Source organism: Schistocerca americana, chromosome 3 (genome assembly GCF_021461395.2).
Source record: "Schistocerca americana isolate TAMUIC-IGC-003095 chromosome 3, iqSchAmer2.1, whole genome shotgun sequence".
NCBI classification, from domain to species: domain Eukaryota; kingdom Metazoa; phylum Arthropoda; class Insecta; order Orthoptera; family Acrididae; genus Schistocerca; species Schistocerca americana.
In genome coordinates, this window is record NC_060121.1 from 175,781,294 (window position 1) to 175,803,829 (window position 22,536).

The 22,536-nt window shown below is 43.6% G+C and overlaps 1 protein-coding gene across 1 annotated transcript in view; it reads right to left on the reverse strand.

Annotated features, from left to right (window-relative positions):
- Window positions 1-19,021, reverse strand: part of LOC124606335 (arylsulfatase B-like) — a 335,977-nt gene extending 316,956 nt beyond the window's left edge. Inside the window, exon 1 of the mRNA XM_047138318.1 lies at window positions 18,900-19,021. Within this exon, the coding sequence (XP_046994274.1) occupies window positions 18,900-18,926 (27 nt within the window). The 5' untranslated portion in view covers window positions 18,927-19,021. The remainder of the gene's footprint in view (window positions 1-18,899) is intronic.
- Window positions 19,022-22,536: the final 3,515 nt, after the last annotated feature.

Here is a 22,536-nt window from a genome sequence, read left to right on the forward strand (position 1 = left end):
TCTTATGCGTCATAGACATTGTTTTGAAATATTCCTACACACTTCAGTAATATTATTGGTTTGTACATAATTTTAATCTAGTGGTATGTAGACGCCATAGAAAACCTCATAGAATGCAGAAAACATTGCTGTATGTTACGTTAAAGCCATCTTCAAATTTATGTTGAAAACTTGTGTGAGATACTTCATGGTTTTCATTGCCAGCAGAATAAATGTGTTTTGGTACCGATTTGCTGTAATGTTTTCCATAATTGCCAATCAGTTAAAATCATTTAAAAATAAAAAATTAACTCTGAAAAACCTAAATTCACATGAAAACGTGGACGCAGTTTGGTTCAGAGGACACGTGCGTCCCACTTCACTGATCTTCAAAATCGGTCAGCTTAAAATGTTTTTGGTTGTGAAAGTGTATTATTTTTCACAAAGGAAGACAGTTTTGTGACCTTAAATTTTTCTAATATAGGGAAAATAAATTTTAATTGTGAAAGGGTTAAGCAGTCATTCTTCTGACGCTATTGGGATGGCAAGAAACACCTATCATGTGGTGTCATGCTAACAAAGGAATCTCCCCATCGCACCCCCGTCAGATTTAGTTATAAGTTGGCACAGTAGATAGGCCTTGAAAACTGAAAACAGATCAATCGAGAAAACAGGAAGAAGTTGTGTGGAACTATGAAAAAAATAAGCAAAATATACAAACTGAGTAGTCCATGCGGGAGATAAGCAACATCAAGGATAGTGTGAGCTCAGGAGCGCCGTAATTCCGTGGTTAGCGTGAGGAGCTGCGGAACGAGAGGTCCTTGGTTCAAGTCTGCCCTCGAGTGAAAGGTTTCCTTTCTTTATTTTCGCAAAGTTATGATCTGTCCGTTCGTTCATTGACGTCTCTATTCACTGTAATAAGTTTAGTGTCTGTGTTTTGCGACCGCACCGCAAAACCGCGCGATTAGTAGACGAAAGGACGTGCCTCTCCAATGGGAACCCAAAACATTTGATCGCAAGGTCGTAGGTCAACCGATTCCTCCACAGGAAAACACGTCTCATATATACTATACGACACTGGTGACGGCATGTGCGTCACATGACAGGAATATGTTGTCGACCCACCTAACTTGGACACTTGGCGAATGGGTAAAAAGATTCTTCTATCTTGCCCAGTTTAGGTTTTCTTGTGGATGTGATAATCACTCCCAAAAAAGTGATCAAAACATAAGAGTTTGTCACATAAACTGCAACAAATGAATGCAACACTTTCACAGTCGCACAGTTTTCCCTGTGCTCTGTCAAAACATATGTTTTTAACGTTTTCATACAACGTCCCCATATTACAGCGCAGTTACATCGCATCGGACGGACGGACAGACAGATAATAATTGTCTGAAAATAAAAAATTAAACTTTTCAATCAAGGGAAGACTTGAACCAAGGACATCTCGTTCCGCAGCTGCTCACGCTAACCACGGAACCACGGCGCTCCTGAGCTTACACTGTCGTTGATGTTGCCTAGCTTGCATATGGACTACTCAGTTTGTATATTTTGCTTATTTTTTTCATAGTTCCACACAACTTCTTCCTGTTGTCTCGATTGATCTGTGTTCAGTTTTTCATGGCCTATCCACTGTGACAACTTATAACTAAATCTGAGGAGGGTGCGATGGGGAGGTTCCCTTGTAAGTACCCACTGCCATACACTTCCCAATGGTTTGCAGAGTATGTGTGTAGATGTAGACCGTGGGTAGCATACAGCAAACACGACAACCATCACGTTGAGAAGTGACAACAGTAGGCTCAAGAGCATATAATATTTTCTAGGGAGAGTCAGAAGCTGAAACAGTGGCGCTTCCTCAAGCGCTGCCAAGCAGAAGCTGCAGGGTGTGATCTGAGTCGGAGTACAGTGGCGACGCCACAACTTACTTGCCGTCTCTCTCGGTCCAGAACGCCGACACACCCGTCTTCTAGCTTGTGCACCACCGTACGCCTCACAAGCCAGGTTCCCACGTGGGGACCACCGCACCCAACCCCACTGGCCACGAGCAGCAAGCAGTGTGTCGTCACGTAACGCACGACGGTCTCCTCCAATAGAGACCAATTGCAGCTAACGCCGGCAATAAGCGGGAGCTGGCCTGTTCGGTGCGCTGCTGTGCTTGGTAGCCGCACGATTCTCTTGTCTGTTATCCATAGCACGCTGCATACAAGGTGCATTCAAGTTCTAAGGCCTCCGATTTTTTTTCTAATTAACTACTCACCCGAAATCGATGAAACTGGCGTTACTTCTCGACGTAATCGCCCTGCAGACGTACACATTTTTCACAATGCTGACGCAGCGGCGAAGGCTTATTTAGGAGTCTGTTTTGACCACTGGAAAATCGCTGTGGCAATAGCAGCACGGCTGGTGAATGTGTGGCCACGGAGAGTGTCTTTCATTGTTGGAAAAAGCCAAAAGTCACTAGGAGCCAGGTCAGGTGAGTAGGGAGCATGAGGAATCACTTCAAAGTTGTTATCACGAAGAAACTGTTGCGTAACGTTAGCTCGATGTGCGGGTGCGTTGTCTTGGTGAAACAGCACACGCGCAGCCCTTCCCGGACGTTTTTGTTGCAGTGCAGGAAGGAATTTGTTCTTCAAAACATTTTCGTAGGATGCACCTGTTACCGTAGTGCCCCTTGGAACGCAATGGGTAAGGATTAGGCCCTCGCTGTCCCAGATTATGGACACCATCATTTTTTCAGCACTGGCGGTTACCCGAATTTTTTTTGGTGGCAGTGTATCTGTGTGCTTCCATTGAGCTGACTGGCGCTTTGTTTCTGGATTGAAAAATGGCATCCACGTCTCATCCATTGTACAACCGACGAAAAGAAAGTCCCATTCGTGCTGTCATTGTGCGTCAACATTGCTTGGCAACATGCCACACGGGCAGCCATGTGGTCGTCCGTCAGCATTTGTGGCACCCACCTGGATGACACCTTTCGCATTTTCAAGTCGTCATGCAGGATTGTGTGCACAGAACCCACAGAAATGCCAACTCTGGAGGCGATCTGTTCGACAGTCATTCGGCGATCCCCCAAAACAATTCTCTCCACTTTCTCGATCATGTCGTCAGACCGGCTTGTGCGAGCCCGAGGTTGTTTCGGTTTGTTATCACACGATGTTCTGCCTTTGTTAAACTGTCGTACCCATGAACGCACTTTCGACACATCCATAACTCCATCACCACATGTCTCCTTCAACTGTCGATGAATTTCAATTGGTTTCACACCACGCAAATTCAGAAAACGAATGATTGCACACTGTTCAAGTAAGGAAAACGTCGCCATTTTAAGTATTTAAAACAGTTCTCATTCTCGCCGCTGGCGGTAAAATTCCATCTGCCGTACGGTGCTGCCATCTCTGGGACGTATTGACAATGAACACGGCCTCATTTTAAAACAATGCGCATGTTTCTATCTCTTTCCAGTCTGGAGAAAAAAAATCGGTGGTCTTAGAACTTGAATGCACCTCGTACAGTGATCAAAAGTATTCAGACACCCCTATGTAACGCAGAATTTACCATTACATGTCACGAGTGGCGGACCCGCCAGTATAAAAGGAAGGAAGATTGGCGTTAACGTCCCGTCGACATCGAGGTCATTAGAGGTGGACCATTGTAAATGAAGGCGAGGAATAAGGTGTTGTCAGCAGAAAAACAGCAATGGAAAAATGGGTCGATCAGAAGAGCTCAGTGAATTCTAACGTGGACTGGTCATTTCAGGTCACATGAGTAACAAGCCCATCAGGGGATTTCAACCCTTCTAAAGAAGTCCAAGTCGACTATTGGTAAAGTAATTGTGCAGTGGAAACACGAAGGAACAACCATGACCTGGCAGACCTCGAGTACTGACGGACAGTCGAGAATTTCTGGGGCTGGTTGTAAAAACTCCTATGAAATCAGTGGAAAGAATCACTTGTAAATGCTACCACCAGTCCAGCCAGTAAAATCACTGTGCGTATAGAGTTTTAAAAATGGGGTACAGTGGTCGAGCAACTCCTCATAAGCTACACATTTCCGTCGTCAGTGCTGAGTGATACTTGAGGTGGCGTAAATAGCAACACCACTGGACATAAATGGCTCGAAACGAGTGTTTTGGGGGTGATGAACCACGCTGTACCCTGTGGCAATCCGATGGAAGGGTTTGGGTTTGGCGAATGGTTGGAGAACGTTAGCCCCCATCACGTGCAGTACTAACATTGAAGCGCAGTGTGGCTACGGTTTGGCGGTTTCTCGAGGTTAGTGTGTGGTCCACTTATTGCGCTTAACTAAACTCTAAGTGCGGAAGAATCTGACCACATTTTACACCACTGCGTACTACATATAGAAGAGGAACAGTTCGGAGATGGTCGTTGTTTATATCAGCATGACAATGCATGCTGTTCGTTGTATCTGGTCGGGGCGGACGTCGCAAGACAACTGCTTCAGTTCGTCGTTGATCCTTTAACTCAGTTTTTTTATTACAGAGGACAGCTATTCCTCTGACCGAACACGCTGAGTTACCGTGCCGGCTAATACATGGTAGGGTAGCTAGAAAATCTGCAATGAAAAACCAAAGGCACATTCTAGATATAAAAAGTAAGTGATGTGAAGTGGAAAGATGATAAGGATTTCTAGTCAGATGAATACAGCAGCATAAAAGGGTAATTGGGAGTAGTATTCATTATGAATAGTCAGGTAGCGCAGAAACTGACTTACAGGGAACAGTTTATTGATCAGGTTCGACAGCAAACCAACGACGACAACAATAGTTCACGTATACAAGCAAATGTCGCATTCAGAAGATGAATACATAAACAAAATAGGATACTGGACGGGTAATTCGGAATGCAAATGAAGAACATTATCTAATGTGCGTGGAGAACTGAAATGCTGTTGTAGTAGAAGAATGAGGTACGGCAGAATACGGAGTTCGTAGTAGGAATGAAAGGGGAGTCAGAATAACTGAGTTCTGTAACGCATTTCATTTAATACTAGCAAGTACTCCGTTCAAGGATTTCAAGAGGAGGGATTCTCCGAAAAGACCTAGTCACTCTGGAAGATTGCAACTGGATTACATCATGGTCCGACGGAGATTCCGAAAGCAGATACTGGATTGTATGGTGACCTAGTAGCATATACAGACTAAGATCACAGTTAGTAATGATGAAGAGTGAATTGAAATTTGAGAAAATCGTCCGGAACAACCATTCTGGAAGGAAGTGGTATAATGAAATACTACGGAGACGCGCTTGAACTTCGCTTAAAATGAGGACTCTGCCTTGAGAAATAACACGGTAGGCAGTTCATTTGAAGAGGAGTGGACACTAAAAACAGGTAATTGCGATGAAATCTTGGGTAACAGAAGAAATACTTCAATTGATCGACGAAAGAAGGAAGTGCAAGACAGAACACCTTTCAGCCGTCTAAATTTCCAAATTATTATTTTATTGGACTACCAGTTTCGGCGATATATTACGCCATCTTCAGGCCCCCTGACCGACGTGTAGGAAAATTCCCACCTTTGGTACAGTCAAAATATGAGCCAGCATTCAAAGAATGGTACCTGTAGATTTTTGAGACGGCGATCACTTCAAACATCACCTGTCGACAGGCAGGAATGAAATAAACACGAACTGCAGAGAAAGCAAGGAAGAATGGCTGGAGGAAAAGAGCAAAGCAATCGAAAAAAAGAAATGATCATCGGATCTAGCACAAGGAAAAGTCAGAACAGCCTTCAGTGAAATGAAAAGCAGGAGCCGCAACATTAAGAGTGTAATGGGAATCCCAGTGTTAAACACAGAGGAGAGAGAGAGAGAACAAGTGTAAACAGTACACTGATGGCCTGTGTGAGGGCCAATGTGACGTGATGGAAGAACAAATTGGAGTTGATATGGAAAAGACAGGGGATCAAGTATTAGAATCAGACTGATTTTTTTCATTTTGAGAAGACCGAAGGAGTGTTTTGTTTTACTTCCAAAAACATTCAACAGCTAAGATCGCATAACTACCCGTATTTATTTATTTAAAACAATCGGTTTCGACAGTTCCTGTCATTTTCAAGTATTAAGGATTTTTTTTTGTTATGTAACATGTTCATTTTACGTTTGGCATCACCCCAAGTTGTCAGAACTATGGAAGACTTGAGATGAAATAAGGCAGAACGGTAGATTTATTTCCACTGGAATTTCTAAACTCGCTGAGGGAAGTGGTAAACGGACATATTTAACTTGGCATGTAGAGTGTATGAGACAGGCGACATACAATCAGCCTTTCGAAGGAAGATCATCCATACGATTCCGAAAAAAGAAAGAACAGATAAGTGCGAGAACTGCCGCGTAATCAGCTTGACAGCTCAGGCATCCGAGTTGCTGACAAGAATAATGAGCAGAAGCATAGAGAAGAAAACTGAGGATCTGTTAAGTGACGATCAGTTCGTCTTTAGCCAAGGTAAAGTCACCAGAGAGGCAGTCCTGACTTTGGCTTTGGCAATGGAACCAAAATTCTTAAGGTGGCAGAAGTAAAATACAGGGAGTGAAGGGCTGTCTAGGGGCAGAAAAGGGAAGAAATGGTTGAGAAGAAAGTGAAACACGGTTGTAGCCTATCCTCGATGTTATTCAATCTATATATTGAGTAAGCAGTAAAGGAAACAAAAGAAAAATTGGGAGTAGGAATTAAAGTCCAGGGAGAAGATACAAAAACTTTGAGGTTTGCCGATGACATCGTAATTCTGTCAGAGACATCAAAGGACTTGGAAAAGCAGTTGAGCGGAATGCACAGTGTCTTGAGAGAAGGATAAAAGATGAGAACAACAAAAGCAAAATGAGGATAAAGGAATGAGTCAAATCAGGTGATGCTAAGGAAATGGGATTAGGAAATGAGACACTTAAAGTAGTAGATGAGTTTTGCTATTTGGGCATCAAAATGACTGATGATTGTTGAAGTAGAGGGAATATAAAATGTAGACTGGCAATGGCAAGGAAAGCGTTTCTGAAAAAGAGAAATTTGTTAACATCGACTATAGATACAGTGTCAGGAAGTCTTTTCTGAAGGTATTTGTATGGAGTGTAGCCATGTAATGAAGTTAAACATGGACGATAAACAATTTAGAGAAGAAGAGAATAGAATCTTTGAAATGCGGTGCTGCAGAAGAATGCTGAAGATTAGATGGGTACATCACGCAACTATGAGGAGGTACTGAATAGAACTGGGAATAAGAGGAATTTGTGGCACAACGTGAGTAGAAGAAGGGATTGGTTGGTGGGACACATAATGAAGCATCAAGGTTGGTTGGGTTGTTAGGGGAAGGAGACCAGACAGCGGGGTCACCGGTCTCATCGGATTAGGGAAGGATGGGGAAGGAAGTCGGCCGTACCCTTTCAGAGGAACCATCCCGGCATTTGCCTGGAGTGATTTAGGGAAATCACGGAAAACTTAAATCAGGATAGCCGGACGCGGGATTGAACCGTCGTCCTCCCGAATGCGAGTCCAGTGAAGCATGAAGGGATCAGCAATTTAGTACTAGAGGGAAGTGTGGAGGGTAAAAATCGTAGAGGGAAACCAAGAGATGTCGTGCACAGGATAGTGTAGAATGTAGAGCTGCATCAAACCAGTCTTTTGACTGAAGACACCACCACCACCACCACCACCACCACCACCACTACCAACAAAAACAACAACAATGGAACCAATATCGAAGAAAAATCAAGACACGTTCATAGGATTTGTCGGCCTGGAGAAAGCGTTTGACAATGCAAAATAGTACAGGATGTTCGAAATTCTGAGAAAAATGGTAGTAAGCTACAGGAAAAGGCGGGTAAAATAGTATATGTACAAGAACCAAGAGGGAAAAATGATTGGATACCAAGAACGAAGTGTTCGGATTAAAAAGGTGTAAGACGAGGCAGATAGTCTTTCGCCCCTACAGTTCGATCTACAGATAGGTCAAGGAATGACGAAAATAAAAGAAAGATTCAAGGGTGCAATTAAAATTCAGGGGGAAAGAAGACCATTGGTACCCTTTCACCCTGAATTTGGTGTTCTTCTTTGCGCTATCAGATAACATTATATCTGGTGACATTGCTATCCTTAGTGAAGGTGGAGAAAAATTCCAGAGTATGTTGTATTGAACGATCAGTCTATTGGGCATAGACTATCGATTGACAGTAGACCAAAGAAGGACGAAAATGAGAATTCGGAGGTGCTTAACATCAAAATTAGTGATCACGAAGTAGACGAAGTTAAGGAATTCTCCTATCTTTGGAGAAAAATAACCCATGACTGACGAATCAAGAGGGAGGTAAGAAGTAGACTAGAACAAGCAAAGAGGGCATTCATTACTGGCCAAGAGAAATCTACTGATATGAAGCGTGCGGCTTAATTTGAAGAAGGAATTTCTTAGAATGTACATTTGGTGCAGATCATTGTTTGATAGTGAATCATGGCCTATGGGAAAACTAACGCCGCGCGGGATTAGCCGCAGTCGTGGACCCATAAGATTTAACACACATTTGAACTTTTTTTGGAAAACGAACAAAAAAAAAACAAAAAAAAGTGAGAGAAGTGGAGCGTTTGAGATGTGGTGCTACAATGTTAAAAATTTGGTGGACTGATGTGGTAAGGAATGAGGAGGGTCTCCGCACAATCGGCGAAAAGAGAAACACGTGGAAAGCACTGACAAGAAGAATGAACTACCTGATAGGACTTGTATTAAGACATCAGGGAATAATTTCCATGATATTAGAGGAAGCTGTAGAGGGTAAGAGCTGTAGGGAAAGACAGAGACTAGGATACATCTAAAATGTAATCGAGGACCTAGGATGCAAGTGCTAGACTGAGCTGAAATGGTTGGTGCAAGAGATAAATTCGTGGTGGGCCGCATAAAACCAGTCAAAAGACTGATGACTCCGCATACTTGTGACTAGATAGTGTACGTTCTATACGTTGCATTTTACCTTACTGCGCTATGAGATCTGCGTTGTCATTACAGTTCACTTAGACGCTGGAACTTATTTAACGTATCAGTGCCGAAACTTTACTCAAACGCTACGGGGACGAACACTTTTCCATGTGTACTTTGCCTTATCTGTGTGTGTCCAGAATCAGCTGTTAGTAGGTCATGTGAACAGAGCCTGTATGTATCGTTCAACTTTAAAACGGTCCTATAGAAAAAACAGTATCTGCGGTTTGCACAAGACTGTTGATATAATGACACTTCATGATCGATATGGCGACGAACAGAAATCTGATTCAGAGACTTGATCGCGAAGCTAAGTTTTTCTTTTCCCCTGCTTGTGATAAAAGAGATCTAAGTATCGCAGTGGTAAGAGAATGGAATCGTAGTCAGGAGGATGCCAGTTCAAATCCCCGTCTGAACATCCAGACTAAGGTTTCCCGTCCTTCCTCGTTTTTTATCCTCTTGAGTGACCACGGCCGTTTTTCTTTACAACACTACCCCAAACGGAGCATATGCTCCGTCTCTAATGATCTTGTCGTCGACGGACGTTAAACTCTAATCTTACTTCATTTTTGCTTGTGAGAGTTGTGAAAGAAACATCCGCGTATGAAATCGGTCAATGCCCCGCATACGAAACCGGTCAATGCCCGAGTCGATTTCGCAATATGATGTAATACCGCCATTCTTGATGGAGGGAACTCCGTATTGACGAGGCAGAACAGGTACCTGCACGCTTAAAATTTTTTAGATAATGGATTTCAACATCGTTTTTATCCAGGAGAGGCAAGATAGATGACCCACGAATGTTACATCACTGTCATAAGGCATAATGTTATTTGATAACATAAACAATAACACCGTATACGAATACTGCACGGAAGATTTACCGTTAAAACTTCCATTTAATTCTTTCTAACGTGCTCCGAATATCGGAAATGAATTGCGATATTACTTCAGAAATATGTGTGACTCAAAATTTTTGGTCTAATGAGTGAGTTAAATAAAAGATATTGCTTATAGCAACTATATTTCAAGATTAACGGCGATCATCTGCAACGCGCAATGTCCTGTGGACATTTAAGAGTGACGGCAAGAAGGTAGCTTTGTATCCTCCGTATGAGTCAATGAGGGACAAGACAATTTCTTTAAAAAAAAATTAGAGCAACTCCAGATATAATGAGTATGGTATTTTCAACAATTAATCATAGTGATTACAACTTTATTAGCTGTTGGCTCAAAAGGATGCGTTCCTGTGAGTTATACCCCCTCTCTTTCACTTTTCTTGTGAATTCTTCTAGGAGGACTTCTCGTTCGAAGGCTGTTCGCAGTCGATGTGGTAGTATATATGACAGATGCAACACCACAAACCTGTAGCGAAATGCAGGAAGACTTACGGAGTAGCCGGCCGCGGTGGTCTAGCGGTTCTAGGCGCTCAGTCCGGAACCGCGGGACTGCTACGGTCGCAGGTTCGAATCCTGCCTCGGGCATGGATGTGTGTGATGTCTTTAGGTTAGTTAGGTTTAAGTAGTTCTAAGCTCTAGGGGACTGATGACCTCAGATGTTAAGTCCCATAGTGCTCAGAGCCATTTGAACCATTTGAACTTACGGAGTGTGGAAGCTTGGAGTGTGGAATGGCAGATGAGCCGCCTTAATGTATTATAAATAAATGTGACGCGTTGCCCATAAATAGGCAGGAAGACCCATTACTATTCGATTAAACGCCGATATATCTCTGGAAAGAGTGACAACAGCTAGGAGCAACTGCCTGGAGCGACATACAGTGGAATGACCACTTAAAACTAGTTGCTTTTCGCGGCTTGTTTAATTAATGGTGTGCTTGAAAGTGTTCTGCCGAATCGTTGTTTCCGTTTCATGCACACTATTCCGACGACCACCAGAAGATGGCTGGGTTGCTCGTTGAAATATTATGCTCATAATGGAATCAACCATTCGGCAACAGAGCCTGAAGCATACCGTTAATAAAACTAGTTGTAGGTAAAGTGGGTTATAGGCGTGGACTAATTGGAAGAATCGTTAGGAAACGTAATTCATCCGGCAAGTAAGGGCCATTCAGAACACTCGTACAATCGACTCTGAATATTAGTCGGCAGTCTGGGACTCTCTGCAGGTAGGATTAACAGGGGAGTAAGGAATATCCAAAAGCAGAAGTTACAAGAGAGCCGTTGTGCTTGACGCACACCTTAGAAATTCCGAGAGCGTACGTTACAAGAAGTGCTGCTCAGCATATTACTTCCTCCCACATAAATTACGCGAAATGAACACAAGTTCAAATGGCTCTGAGCACTTTGGGACTTAACATCTGTGATCAGTCCCCTAGATCTTAGAACTTCTTAAACCTAACTAACCTAAGGACTTCACGCACATCCATGCCCGAGGCAGGATTCGAACCTGCGACCGGAGCGGTCACGCGGTTCCAGACTGAAGCGCCTAGAACCGCACGGCCACACCGGCCGGCTATGAACACAAGTGAAAGAATCAGTAAAGTTATCTGTAAGATCATGCGGAGACTTCGCAATCACTATTCGCGAATGGAACAGGAAAGGAGGGTAATATAGTGACATTAGAAATACCCTTCGACACACACCTATACCGTGGGAAACAGTTTGACCGTTTAGTACACATCTTTCACTCTGACAAAGTTAAATGGTGTTCACTTAGAACCTCACCGAAGTGAAGTATACTAGCACACGTATCACCGAATGTCACCGATTTCTGAATCTAACTTTAGGATGATGATTATCATTTAAGTGAGTCCAAGATATTCCCTAACGGGACAGAAACCTACCAATCACTGCTAAGTGAGCAGAAATTACGTCCAAAATGCGGTGGTCTTTCACGACGTGGCGTCCATGATGTACGTACAATCAGTCCATGAAATATCGAGATGGAATAGATTACTAACTTCCTACGGAGACGTGCTACACATAGGACAGAAATGGTTCGTAACAGTCTCCTGAACACATAATAATTAATCCTTTCAGGGTGGAATTCACTTCTACATCCTGTATTGCTATAATAATGGTTGGACTGTTTGTAGGAAGCGTAGTGAGTAGGCTAATGTTTGTAGTTTTCCCCTACAATTTACAGTTTATTTTTTGTGACACATACATGTCAACGTGAACCCTGAATAAACTGAGGGAACCATTTTATGAGGAAATAGAGTGGAAACCGTAAAAGTAAGAGAATAAGCAGTAAATTGTGTAAAACTTTTGAACTATCCAAAGGTTAGAATTTACAACATTTTACAAGTGGGTATGGCTACGTAACGGCTGTCTGCAGTGTCTGTATGTGAAATTAATTCTTATCTATTGCTTTCGTGTGCTAAAATGTCTGCATCACCCCTTTGTGCTCCTCTCTGTGACATGTTTACCTACCGCTTGTAGCTGGTCATCGTCAGGTGAGGTGAAGTACCACCTCTGTTTATCCTGCTGAAGAACCTGCCGTCTTTGGGACTATGAGCAGTCGATATAACGGTCAATAGCATTTACCTTGTCATTATGGCTAATACACTGACTATTGTACGGAACACCGACTACCTACATAACTACCCTTCTTCAAACTGTTGGAAAAGCGTTTTCAGTTTCACTTAACTGTGTATACCGCATAAATATCATATTCTTAAAAAAAATAAATGCAAGAATTGTCTTCACTGACATAATTAGTCACAAAAAAAGTAAAATGATGGGAACTCTCCCTCCGGAAAGTATTGGATGCACAACTGTAACAACAAAGCGGAGAGGCCGCTCTTTAGCAGCAACACCATGGACTTGTTGGCTTCAAGTAAATCCTGTAACCAATAGTAACCACACAGACGTGCTATACACTTTAAGACAAAAAAAGAAAAAATCGACCTACGCACCACTAAGAATTATCCGAATGGAACGGAAATCGGTAAATGTGATGTATATGTAAAGACAAACAAACGATTACAATTTCAGAAAAAATGGGTGATTTATTCAAGAGAAAGAGCTTACACATATTGAGGACGTCAGTAACGTATTGGTCCACCTCTGCCTCTTATGCAAGGAGTTATTTGGCCTGGCATTAATTGACAGAGTTGGATGTCCTCCTGAGGGGTATCGTGCCAAATTATGACCAATTGGCGCGTTAAATCGTCGAAATCTCGAGCTGGTTGGAGGACACAGCCTACAATGCTCCAAACGTTCTCAGCTCTTGAGAGATCCGGAGACCTTACTGGCCAAGGTAGGGTTTGGCAAGCGCGAAGACAAGCAGTAGAAACTCTCACCGTGTACAGGCGGGCATTATCTTGCTGAAGTGTAACCGCAGGGCAGCCTTCCATTAAGGGCAGCAAAAGGGGGCGTACAATATCATCGGCGTACCGCGGTACTGATGCCGCAAATTATAACAAAAGGGCTTCTGCAATGAAAAGGAATGGCTCCCCAGGCGGTCAGTCCTGGTTGTCTGGCCGCATGGTGGGCCACAGTCAGGTTGATATACCACCGATGTCTGTGGCGTTTCCAGACTCGCCTTCAGCCTGGAATCTTATTGAGTGAGTAGAATTGTCTCCAGTGATAGTTTTGCCCAGATGACCAGTGGTCGGCTGAAAGTGTCAGCCGTGGCCAGAACAGTGTTCGGTGTATGCCGGAGCTAAGCGATTTCGGATGAGCAAATTGTTGACTCTCGTTTGTTGAGCGCTTTTCTAATCAAGGGAGCCGAAGTGTTGGTGTTGTGAGAGGGACCGTGTCGAAGATTTATACCGCATACAGGGAAAGCGGAAAAACATCATCTGTCGAGTCACAACGCGAACGAAAGTGGCTGCTGAGTGATCGTGACGGAGGGTCATCGACGAGGATTCTGACGAAAAATAAGACAACTGCAAAAGTCACTGCAGAACTTCATATCGCACACGTGAACCCTGTCAGGATCAAAAAACACGAAGGAGTCTCCATAAGCAGGTAACTGCAGGGAGAACTGGAATTTCAAAATCACTCATCAGTGATACAAACGGCCCTAACAGGATAACGCGGAGCCGAAGCCACAAAGCCTAGACTATGGAGCAAAGCAAGGATGCAATTCGGCCAGTTGAATCTTGTTCGACTCTGTTTCCAACTGCTGGACGAGTTTGTCCTAAAACTGAAACATAGCGGCGATTCGATGATGATTTGGTAGCCACATCGTGGTATTCTACAGACCCCGTGGTTACTCTGCGAGATCGCATTAGTGCCAAGGATTGTGTGACCATTTTGGCTGATCAGATACATACCATGGTACAGTGTTTGTTCTCTAATGGTTTGGCTGTGTTCCAAGGCGGCAGGGCCTCTGTTCTTACTGCTTGCATCGTCCAGGACTGGTTTTGTGAGCACGACGATGAATTGTCGCATCTGCACTTGTCGCCACAGTCACCAGGTCACAATATAATGCAGCCTTTGCGGTCTACTTTGGAGACAAGGTTGCGTGATCGTTACCTGAACTTATATTTTGCCACTATTTTGCCGCAAGGATAGCATAAGATTACCTTGAAAACAATACGGTGCCTCATTCCGAGACGACTGGACGCTGTTTTGAACGCCAGCTGTTTTCGTGCACTGTATTAATCATGTTAATGGATTGTGATTTTGGCGTTTCTGTATTTTTGTTCGCCTTCTGCGTATTCCCAAACGCCTAAGCCGGTAAACTGTCCGAGTAACAGGTTGGCTACTAACGTCTCTAGGGGGCAACAAAAATTTGATTTCAGTAGGAGTTACTGTGGGAATATAGAAATTTAGAATATTGTCATAGTCTACTCATTACACTTACGTTAAAGGCTTAGAACCGTAAGTCAAGAATTACGAACAGAAACTGTGTATATGTCTGGAGAGAAACTTTGCATATAATTTCAAAATTTTGCTGACTTTTGCCCGCTGACGTTCTCTATAAAATAATGAAAGGAAATCTTTTTTCGCTTACTACATTTTCGCTGTTCATGCAGTAAAACTGCAGCATCAAGCATGACGTTTTAAGTTATTACTTCTTTGCTACTAACTCCATTCGTAACACTGTTTTCGGACAGTATCGAAATGTACTAGTTAACATAGCTGCAAAATATATCATATATGACGTTTTATACACGGGACTTCGATTCTTCACTGAATTGTGGGTGGTGATTTAATGATGTGATGCTAATACCGAAGCCCGCTCAAATGTGAAAATCTGAGTTTGATTTCAGCCACAAATGAGATAATTTGTTCGCTCAGCGCTTAATGACAGGGATCTGTTTTATTCCACCTGTCACGCGACATTTGAAGTTGCCCCTCAAGTTCAGATCGACAGAGACACTCTTTATGGTCTAAAACAGCGGTCGTCAAACTTCTCCCTCAAGAGCCAATACTGACACCTTGGGATGGCATCTCTGGCCGCATATGTACTGACCCTATTATTAAGTCGTAACCCGGATAAGTTAGTATGTTATGAATTCCCAACAGACTAGCTATAATAATGGCTCAATAAGTTGGCCGCCGGCTCCAAGGACTGATCGTCAAAGGTTGGCATCATTGGAATCAGCTCGTGTCTACTGTTCTCTGTTTCATATTGCTTGCCAGCGACCCCAAACTTGTGACACTTTAGTTTCCTGACCATGTGTTGCGGCGTTATCCGTGTGAGCGTATAATTTAACTGATTCATAACAGTAAGTCCGTTATGAAGCATGACACACATTCACGAATGTTTACTAAATGTTTTGAGTGTCTTTTTTTTTTTCTTCTTGTATTATAACAACCTTAATTTAGTTCCATATTCCTTGCCACAAATCTGCAGTCATGGACTCAGCGGCTGGTACCGGCGGAGGTTCGAGTCCTCCTTCGGGCATGGATGTGCGTGTTTGTCCTTAGGATAATTTAGGTTAAGTAGTGTGTAAGCTTAGGGACTTATGAACTTATCAGCTAAGTCCACATAAGATTTCAGACGCATTTGAACATTCATTTGCCACAAACATGTGCCGCATTTGAAGATGATCGTCTCTATAATGAGCATTCATGATTTCTCGTTACTTCCATGTATAATTTATATCATAACAGCTGCTTGGTGCGTTCGCGTACGTCCTTGAGTTGCCAGTACTGGAAGACAAACTACAAAACATTCCTCCTTGTCATATCCTCCGAAGCCACAGTAGCTTTGCTATTTGCCCTTCAGCCCCTGAGGTAAGCGGCCAACTTTACTCAGCTCACGGCCGAATTAACCACTGTCAATTAAAATTTATCTCAGCTTGAAATATTACTGTATCTGTTAGTACAGTAAAACTCCGGTTAACCGAACTACAGTGGTGGAGGGGGGAGGGGTTGGGGAAGCCGTTTCGGATAACAATTTTTTCGTTTAACCCATGAACATCTAACATGTACTACATTATTTTGCACTGTAGTGACAGTACGTACCTTTGAAAATTTTTGAAGGTCCAACGAATTCGAAAATCTTTTTGTGGACTGCGCCTATATTTTTTCATTAAAGTTAAATTTAAATTTTCAGCACATGAATTTCTTTAAAAAAAAAACTGCAATTTTTGTTTGTTTCTTGTGTCGCTCCACAAGTTTTTGAGCAGCGACGTCCCGCTATCGTTTCATTAGAAATTCGTCAACCGGCTTTGTTAAAAAATCAGTATTGTTAACAAATATTAGGGCAACCTACAACAATAACAACACTCGTACTGTAAGCCACACCCAGGATGTTTTCATAGACAAATTCTTGATGTAGGCTTGCCTTTAGTGCTCGAAAACCTTAGTCAGCTGTCACTCCGTCACCCACGTTATCTACTTTGTGCTCTTTGATCGTGTTAGCATTTGACACCAACAGTGTTTCTACTATTTAGTTGTCCGTGGCTTCTTGCAAGTCGTCCGCAACAACCCATTCTTCCACCTAGGACGTATCCATGTCTTGACTTGTCATACAGTTTTCTCCAGCACCTTGAAGAGTTCCTGCTTTCATGTTATTCCACGCTTGCGTACACCAATAAATCACGTGTTTCATTTATGCTGCTTTCAGCGCATCGTTCATGTTTTTGTTCTGCATGTTACTATCTTGAGGGATTGTTCTCAAAAACAGCTATCGGTAGCGCCCTGTAAATGTCGCTGTTACCTCCTGATCCAGTGGTTCAATTGAAGAGACGCGCAGAAAAACGGGCTAACTCTCAAATGTAAAACCTCAGAGATGAGTGTTGCCATCTGTTGCTGTGTACGGGAACTATCAACATTGACATTGGTCTCACCCCTAAATATCACATCAGAACATTTAAGGATAAGACTAGTGTCAGTTGCCGGCCGGGGTGACCGAGCGGTTCTAGGCGCTTCAGTGTGGAACCGCGCGACCCTTACGGTCGCAGGTTCGAATCCTGCCTTGGGCATGGATGTTTGTGATGTCCTTAGGTTAGTTAGGTTTAAGTAGTTCTACGTTCTAGGGGACTGATGACCAAAGATGTTAAGTCCCATAGTGCTCAGAGCCATTTGAACTAATGTCAGTTTTGATAGTTCTCGTACCCAGCAACAGATGGCAGCACTTATCTATTTTTTCATTAGAGGATTATCCAGAATTTCCACGAATATCCTCAATTAGAATGATAACATTTGGGGGAAGGAATGCACAACATTATCGCCACCTTTCAGCTCGCAAGGATGCGTAGGCGCTCTGTCACTTAATAAGGAGGCTTTTTAAGCAGACCTTTCTCAATTAAAAAGTTTTCAGCTTCCGTTACAAACTGATCACCAAACAAGACAAGACGTCCAGGAACTTTTTTGGACTCTATAAAAAACTTGTGGTGTGACTTGGGCAACATCCTCCAAGGCTAGAGGTTTCTTGGACTTCCCGATGCATTCTGTGTGTGCCAGAAGGGTTTAATGCCAAAAGAACAGTTATCCGTTCTTTTATCATTTTCTGTCCTGGGGCAGATATTCCTTTTGAAGATGCTAAGAATATTGTTAGCAACATCTTGAAGTTAACTCCCGCTTCATCGGTGTTATAAATGCGATCCTTTGTATAGCTTTGGGTGTACTCTTTAAGCTCTGTTTTGAAAGCATCAACTGCGTCTGGGTCTGCAGATAGCGTTTCTCCACATACATTGACTTGCCGAATGCCGTATCAGTTTTCGCATCAGAACGTGAAGGAAAATCTTTTCCTCCCTTATTTAACGACTCGGCCACCATTTAAGCTTTTTCTTCCAGTATTGGTCCAGTCAAAGGCAAGCCTTTTTATAGTTGATAGGTGAACTTCGCCCACTATTTCTAAGTCGAAAGGTTTCAGTGTTTTTCTATGACGATTTTTTACAGTTTGCTCTGGAAATTTAGATATTCACTAGACCAATTCTGAAACAGTAGTAACGTCAACTCCGTAATTAGCTGCGACCGTTTTCAATAAACTTCCTTTTCCAGTTACATTGATAGCAGCTTATAAATTAGCTTTTAATCGACACATCACAAAAATACGGACGCAACGGACAGAAACAGCTTAATTTCGGATTTTCGGAGGAGTTTCGGGTAAACCGAAATAATGGTTCAAATGGCTCTGAGCACTATGGGACTTAACATCGGAGATCATCAGTCCCCTAGACTTAGAACTACTTAATCCTAACTAACCTAAGGACATCACTCACATCCATGCCCGAGGCAGGATTCGAACCTGCGACCGTAGCAGCAGTGCGGTTCCGGACTCAAGATCCTAGGACCACTCGGCCACAACGGTCGGCTCGGGTAAACCGAATTTTGGTTGACCCGAGTACGGTTAACCGTCGTATTACTGTATTTTTGATCGTTACTGAACATGAAATCTATGGAGATGCTCTTAACCTTTGTTGACGGTTTTGGATTCGGCAGTTATTGCTAGATGCATATTACTGTTAAGTTCGCAACCACTGGTCTAAACTCCACAGTTTTTGCGTTTCGTTTGCCGAGAGAAGAAGACGGGCCAGTTTGACAAAATGCAAGGAAAGTGCATGCGGCCCACTCACCGTTGACGACGGCTGGGAACGCGTCATGCGGCGCCGGGTCGGCTGTGGCGCTGCCGCCGGTTTTGACGGCACAGCACGGAACTACTGCTGCCGCTGCGCTTGCTGGTGGCACGGCCGTCACGCGCCAAACTGGCGCTTTGCCTCTGAGCCGACTCAATAAAGCGTCGCGTGGGCGACGCGGGCACTGGAGGGGGCTGGGGCAGGGCGGGGAGAATGTAGGGGGTTGGGAGGGGAAGCCGTCTGCAGACGCGGCGCGTGGAGGAGGTCGCGCCGCGCCGCTCGAATGTATGCACAGCTAGATACGAGAGGGGGCTGAAGAGCTCCAGTTCTGCATCGAAAACACAGAGCTCTTCGACCACACAGTTATCCGACATATCTCCCCCCCCCCTCCCCCAAGCCACTGCCCCTTATTGAAGTACTAGCTATACAGGGTGTTACAAAAAGATACGGCCAAACTTTCAGGAAACATTCCTCACACACAAATAAAGAAAAGATGTTATATGGGCATGTGTGCGGAAACACTTCATTTCCATGTTAGAGCTCATTTTAGTTTCGTCAGTATGCACTGTACTTCCTCGATTCACCGCCAGTTGGCCCAATTGAAGGAACGTAATGTTGACTTCGGTGCTTGTGTTGACATGCGACTCATTGCTCTACAGTACTAGCATCAAGCACATCAGTACGTAGCATCAACAGGTTAGTGTTCATCATGAACGTGATTTTGCAGTCAGTGCATTGTTTACAAATGCCGAGTTGGCAGACACCCATTTGATGTATGGATTAGGACGGGGCAATAGCCGTGGCGCGGTACGTTTGTATCGAGACAGATTTCCAGAACGAAGGTGTCCCGACAGGAAGACGTTCGAAGTAATTGATTGGCGTCTTAGGGAGTACGGAACATTCCAGCCTATGACTCGCGACTGGCGAAGGCCTAGAATGACGAGGACACCTGCAATGGACGAGGCAATTCTTCGTGCAGTTGACGATATCCCTAATGTCAGCGTCAGAGAAGTTGCTGCTGTACAAGGTAACATTGACCACGTCACTGAATGGAGAGTGCTACGGGAGAACTAGTTGTTTCCGTACCATGTACAGCGTGTGCAGGCACTATCAGCAGCTGATTGGCCTCCACGGGTACACTTCTGCGAATGGTTCATCCAACAATGTGTCAATCCACATTTGAGTGCAAATGTTCTCTTTACGGATGAGGCTTCATTCCAACGTGATCAAATTGTAAATTTTCACAGTCAACATGTGTGGGCTGACGAGAATCGGCACGCAATTGTGCAATCACGTCATCAACACAGATTTTCTGTGAACGTTTGGGCAGGCATTGTTGGTGATGTCTTGATGTGCCTTTACAAGTATGACACGACATGTGGTTCATGCACGATGGAGCTTCTGCATGTTTCAGTCGAAGTGTTCGTACGCTTCTCAACAACAGATTCGGTGAACGATGGATTGGTAGAGGCGGACCAATTCCATGGCCTCCACGCTCTCCTGACCTCAACCCTCTTGACTTTCATTTATGGGACCATTTGAAAGCTCTTGTCTACGCAACCCCGGTACCAAATGTAGAGACTCTTCGTGCTCGTATTGTGGACGGCTGTGATACAATACGCCATTCTCCAGGGCTGCATCAGCGCATCAGGGATTCCATGCGACGGAGGGTCGATGCATGTATCCTCGCTAACGGAGGACGTCTTGAACATTTCCTGTAACAAAGTGTTTGAAGTCACGCTGGTGCGTTCTGTTGCTGTATGTTTCCATTCCATGATTAATGTGATTTGAAGAGAAGTAATAAAATGAGCTCTAACATGGAAAGTAAGCGTTTCCGGACAAATTTTCACATAACATATTTTCTTTCTTTGTGCGTGAGGAATGTTTCCTGAAAGTTTGACCGTACCTTTTTGTAACACCTTGTATATACCACAGTGTTACCTGACATTAAACAGTTCTTTAGAAAGAAACGTAAATGCCGAAACTCACTATCCATGCGTATGCACCATCACAAGAGTTACCTCTTCGAGATATTGATGTGTGAGCCACTTGAGGCCCAGCATACTCCACGATATAGGAAAAAACCATATTCTGGGACGACGGAAGAAGTTGACAGAATTCATGTTGCTCAAAATTCACTCGTTTACTTAAGGGAAAAAATTTTAAGCGACCGAAAGGCAAATTACGAAATATGCCAGGAAAGGGAGTACATACGAGGTGCGACAATAAAGTAGCGAGACTAATTTTATTTGCAAGATGTGGCAACCCTGTAGGCTTGCGTAGGCACAATATCTTTGACCTTGGTCTATAAGCTGCTTCTAGTCCAAGCGGCACATTGATGCAACTGCTCAGTCGTGGGTTGTGCTGTAATAAGTTAACACTTACGACAATTTTGTAAGGCCTGTGTGTTATAGGCAATTATTAATATCACCATTGTTCGCGTTGATGTTGTAACCTGTATGTGTCCTTAAGATCCAATGGTGGTGGCTTTCGTTTCTCCGAAACCAGTAATCATGGAATAAAAAGAATTCCTGCAATCCTGGCTACCAGTTTATTGTTTTACAAGTTAACACATGTTTGTGTCTCTCGTCACGGAAATGGAACCGCATAATATTGCTCAACTTTTTGCGTTAAATTGGGTGAAAACGCGACGACAACTTACAGTAAGCGTCAGAAGGCTTTTGGAGAGGAGGTTATGTCAAGAGCTCAAGTTTTTCGTTACCATAAAATGTGTAGTGTAGGCAGAACGAACGTTGGAGATGAAGACCGTAGTGCACGACCATCAACCTCACGGACGGATGTCAACTTGGTCAGGGTGCGTCAACTCGTACGATCTGATCGAAGAAAATGATTGCATAAGGACTGAACATCAATCGAGAAACGGTTCGTCTAATAACAACTGCAATTTTTAACCTCAAAGCAAATTTCAGTACTACCACAGCCACCTTATTCACCAGATATCGCTTCGTGCGACTTTCGTTTGTTCCCAAGAGTCAAAACGGCGCTCAAGGGACACCATTTTCAAACAACACATGATGTCCAAAAAGCTGTGACGAGGGTCTTGGAGGATATTACAGAAGATGAGTTCCAGAAATGTTACCATCAATGGCAGAAGCGCTGGAAAAAGTGTGTGCAATCAGAAGGGAACTACACTACTGGCCATTAAAACTGCTACACCAAGAAGAAATGCAGATGATAAACGGGTATTCATTGGACAAATATATTATACTGGAACTGACATGTGATTACATTTTCACGCAATTTGGGTGCATAGATCATGAGAAACCAGTACCCAGAACAACCACCTCTGACCGTAATAACGGCCTTGATACTCCTGATCATTGAGTCAAACAGAGCTTGGATGGCGTGTGCAGGTACAGCTGCCCATGAAGCTTCAACACGATACCACAGTTCATCAAGAGTAGTGACTGGCGTTTTGTGACGAGCCAGTTGCTCGGCCACCATTGACCAACCGTTTTCAATTGGAGAATGTGCTGGCCAGGGCAACAGTCGAACATTCTCTGTATCCAGAAAGGCCCGTACCGGACCTGCAACATGCGGTAGTTCATTATCCTGCTGAAATGTAGGGTTTTGCAGGGTAGAGCAACGGGTCGTAACACATCTGAAATGTAACGTC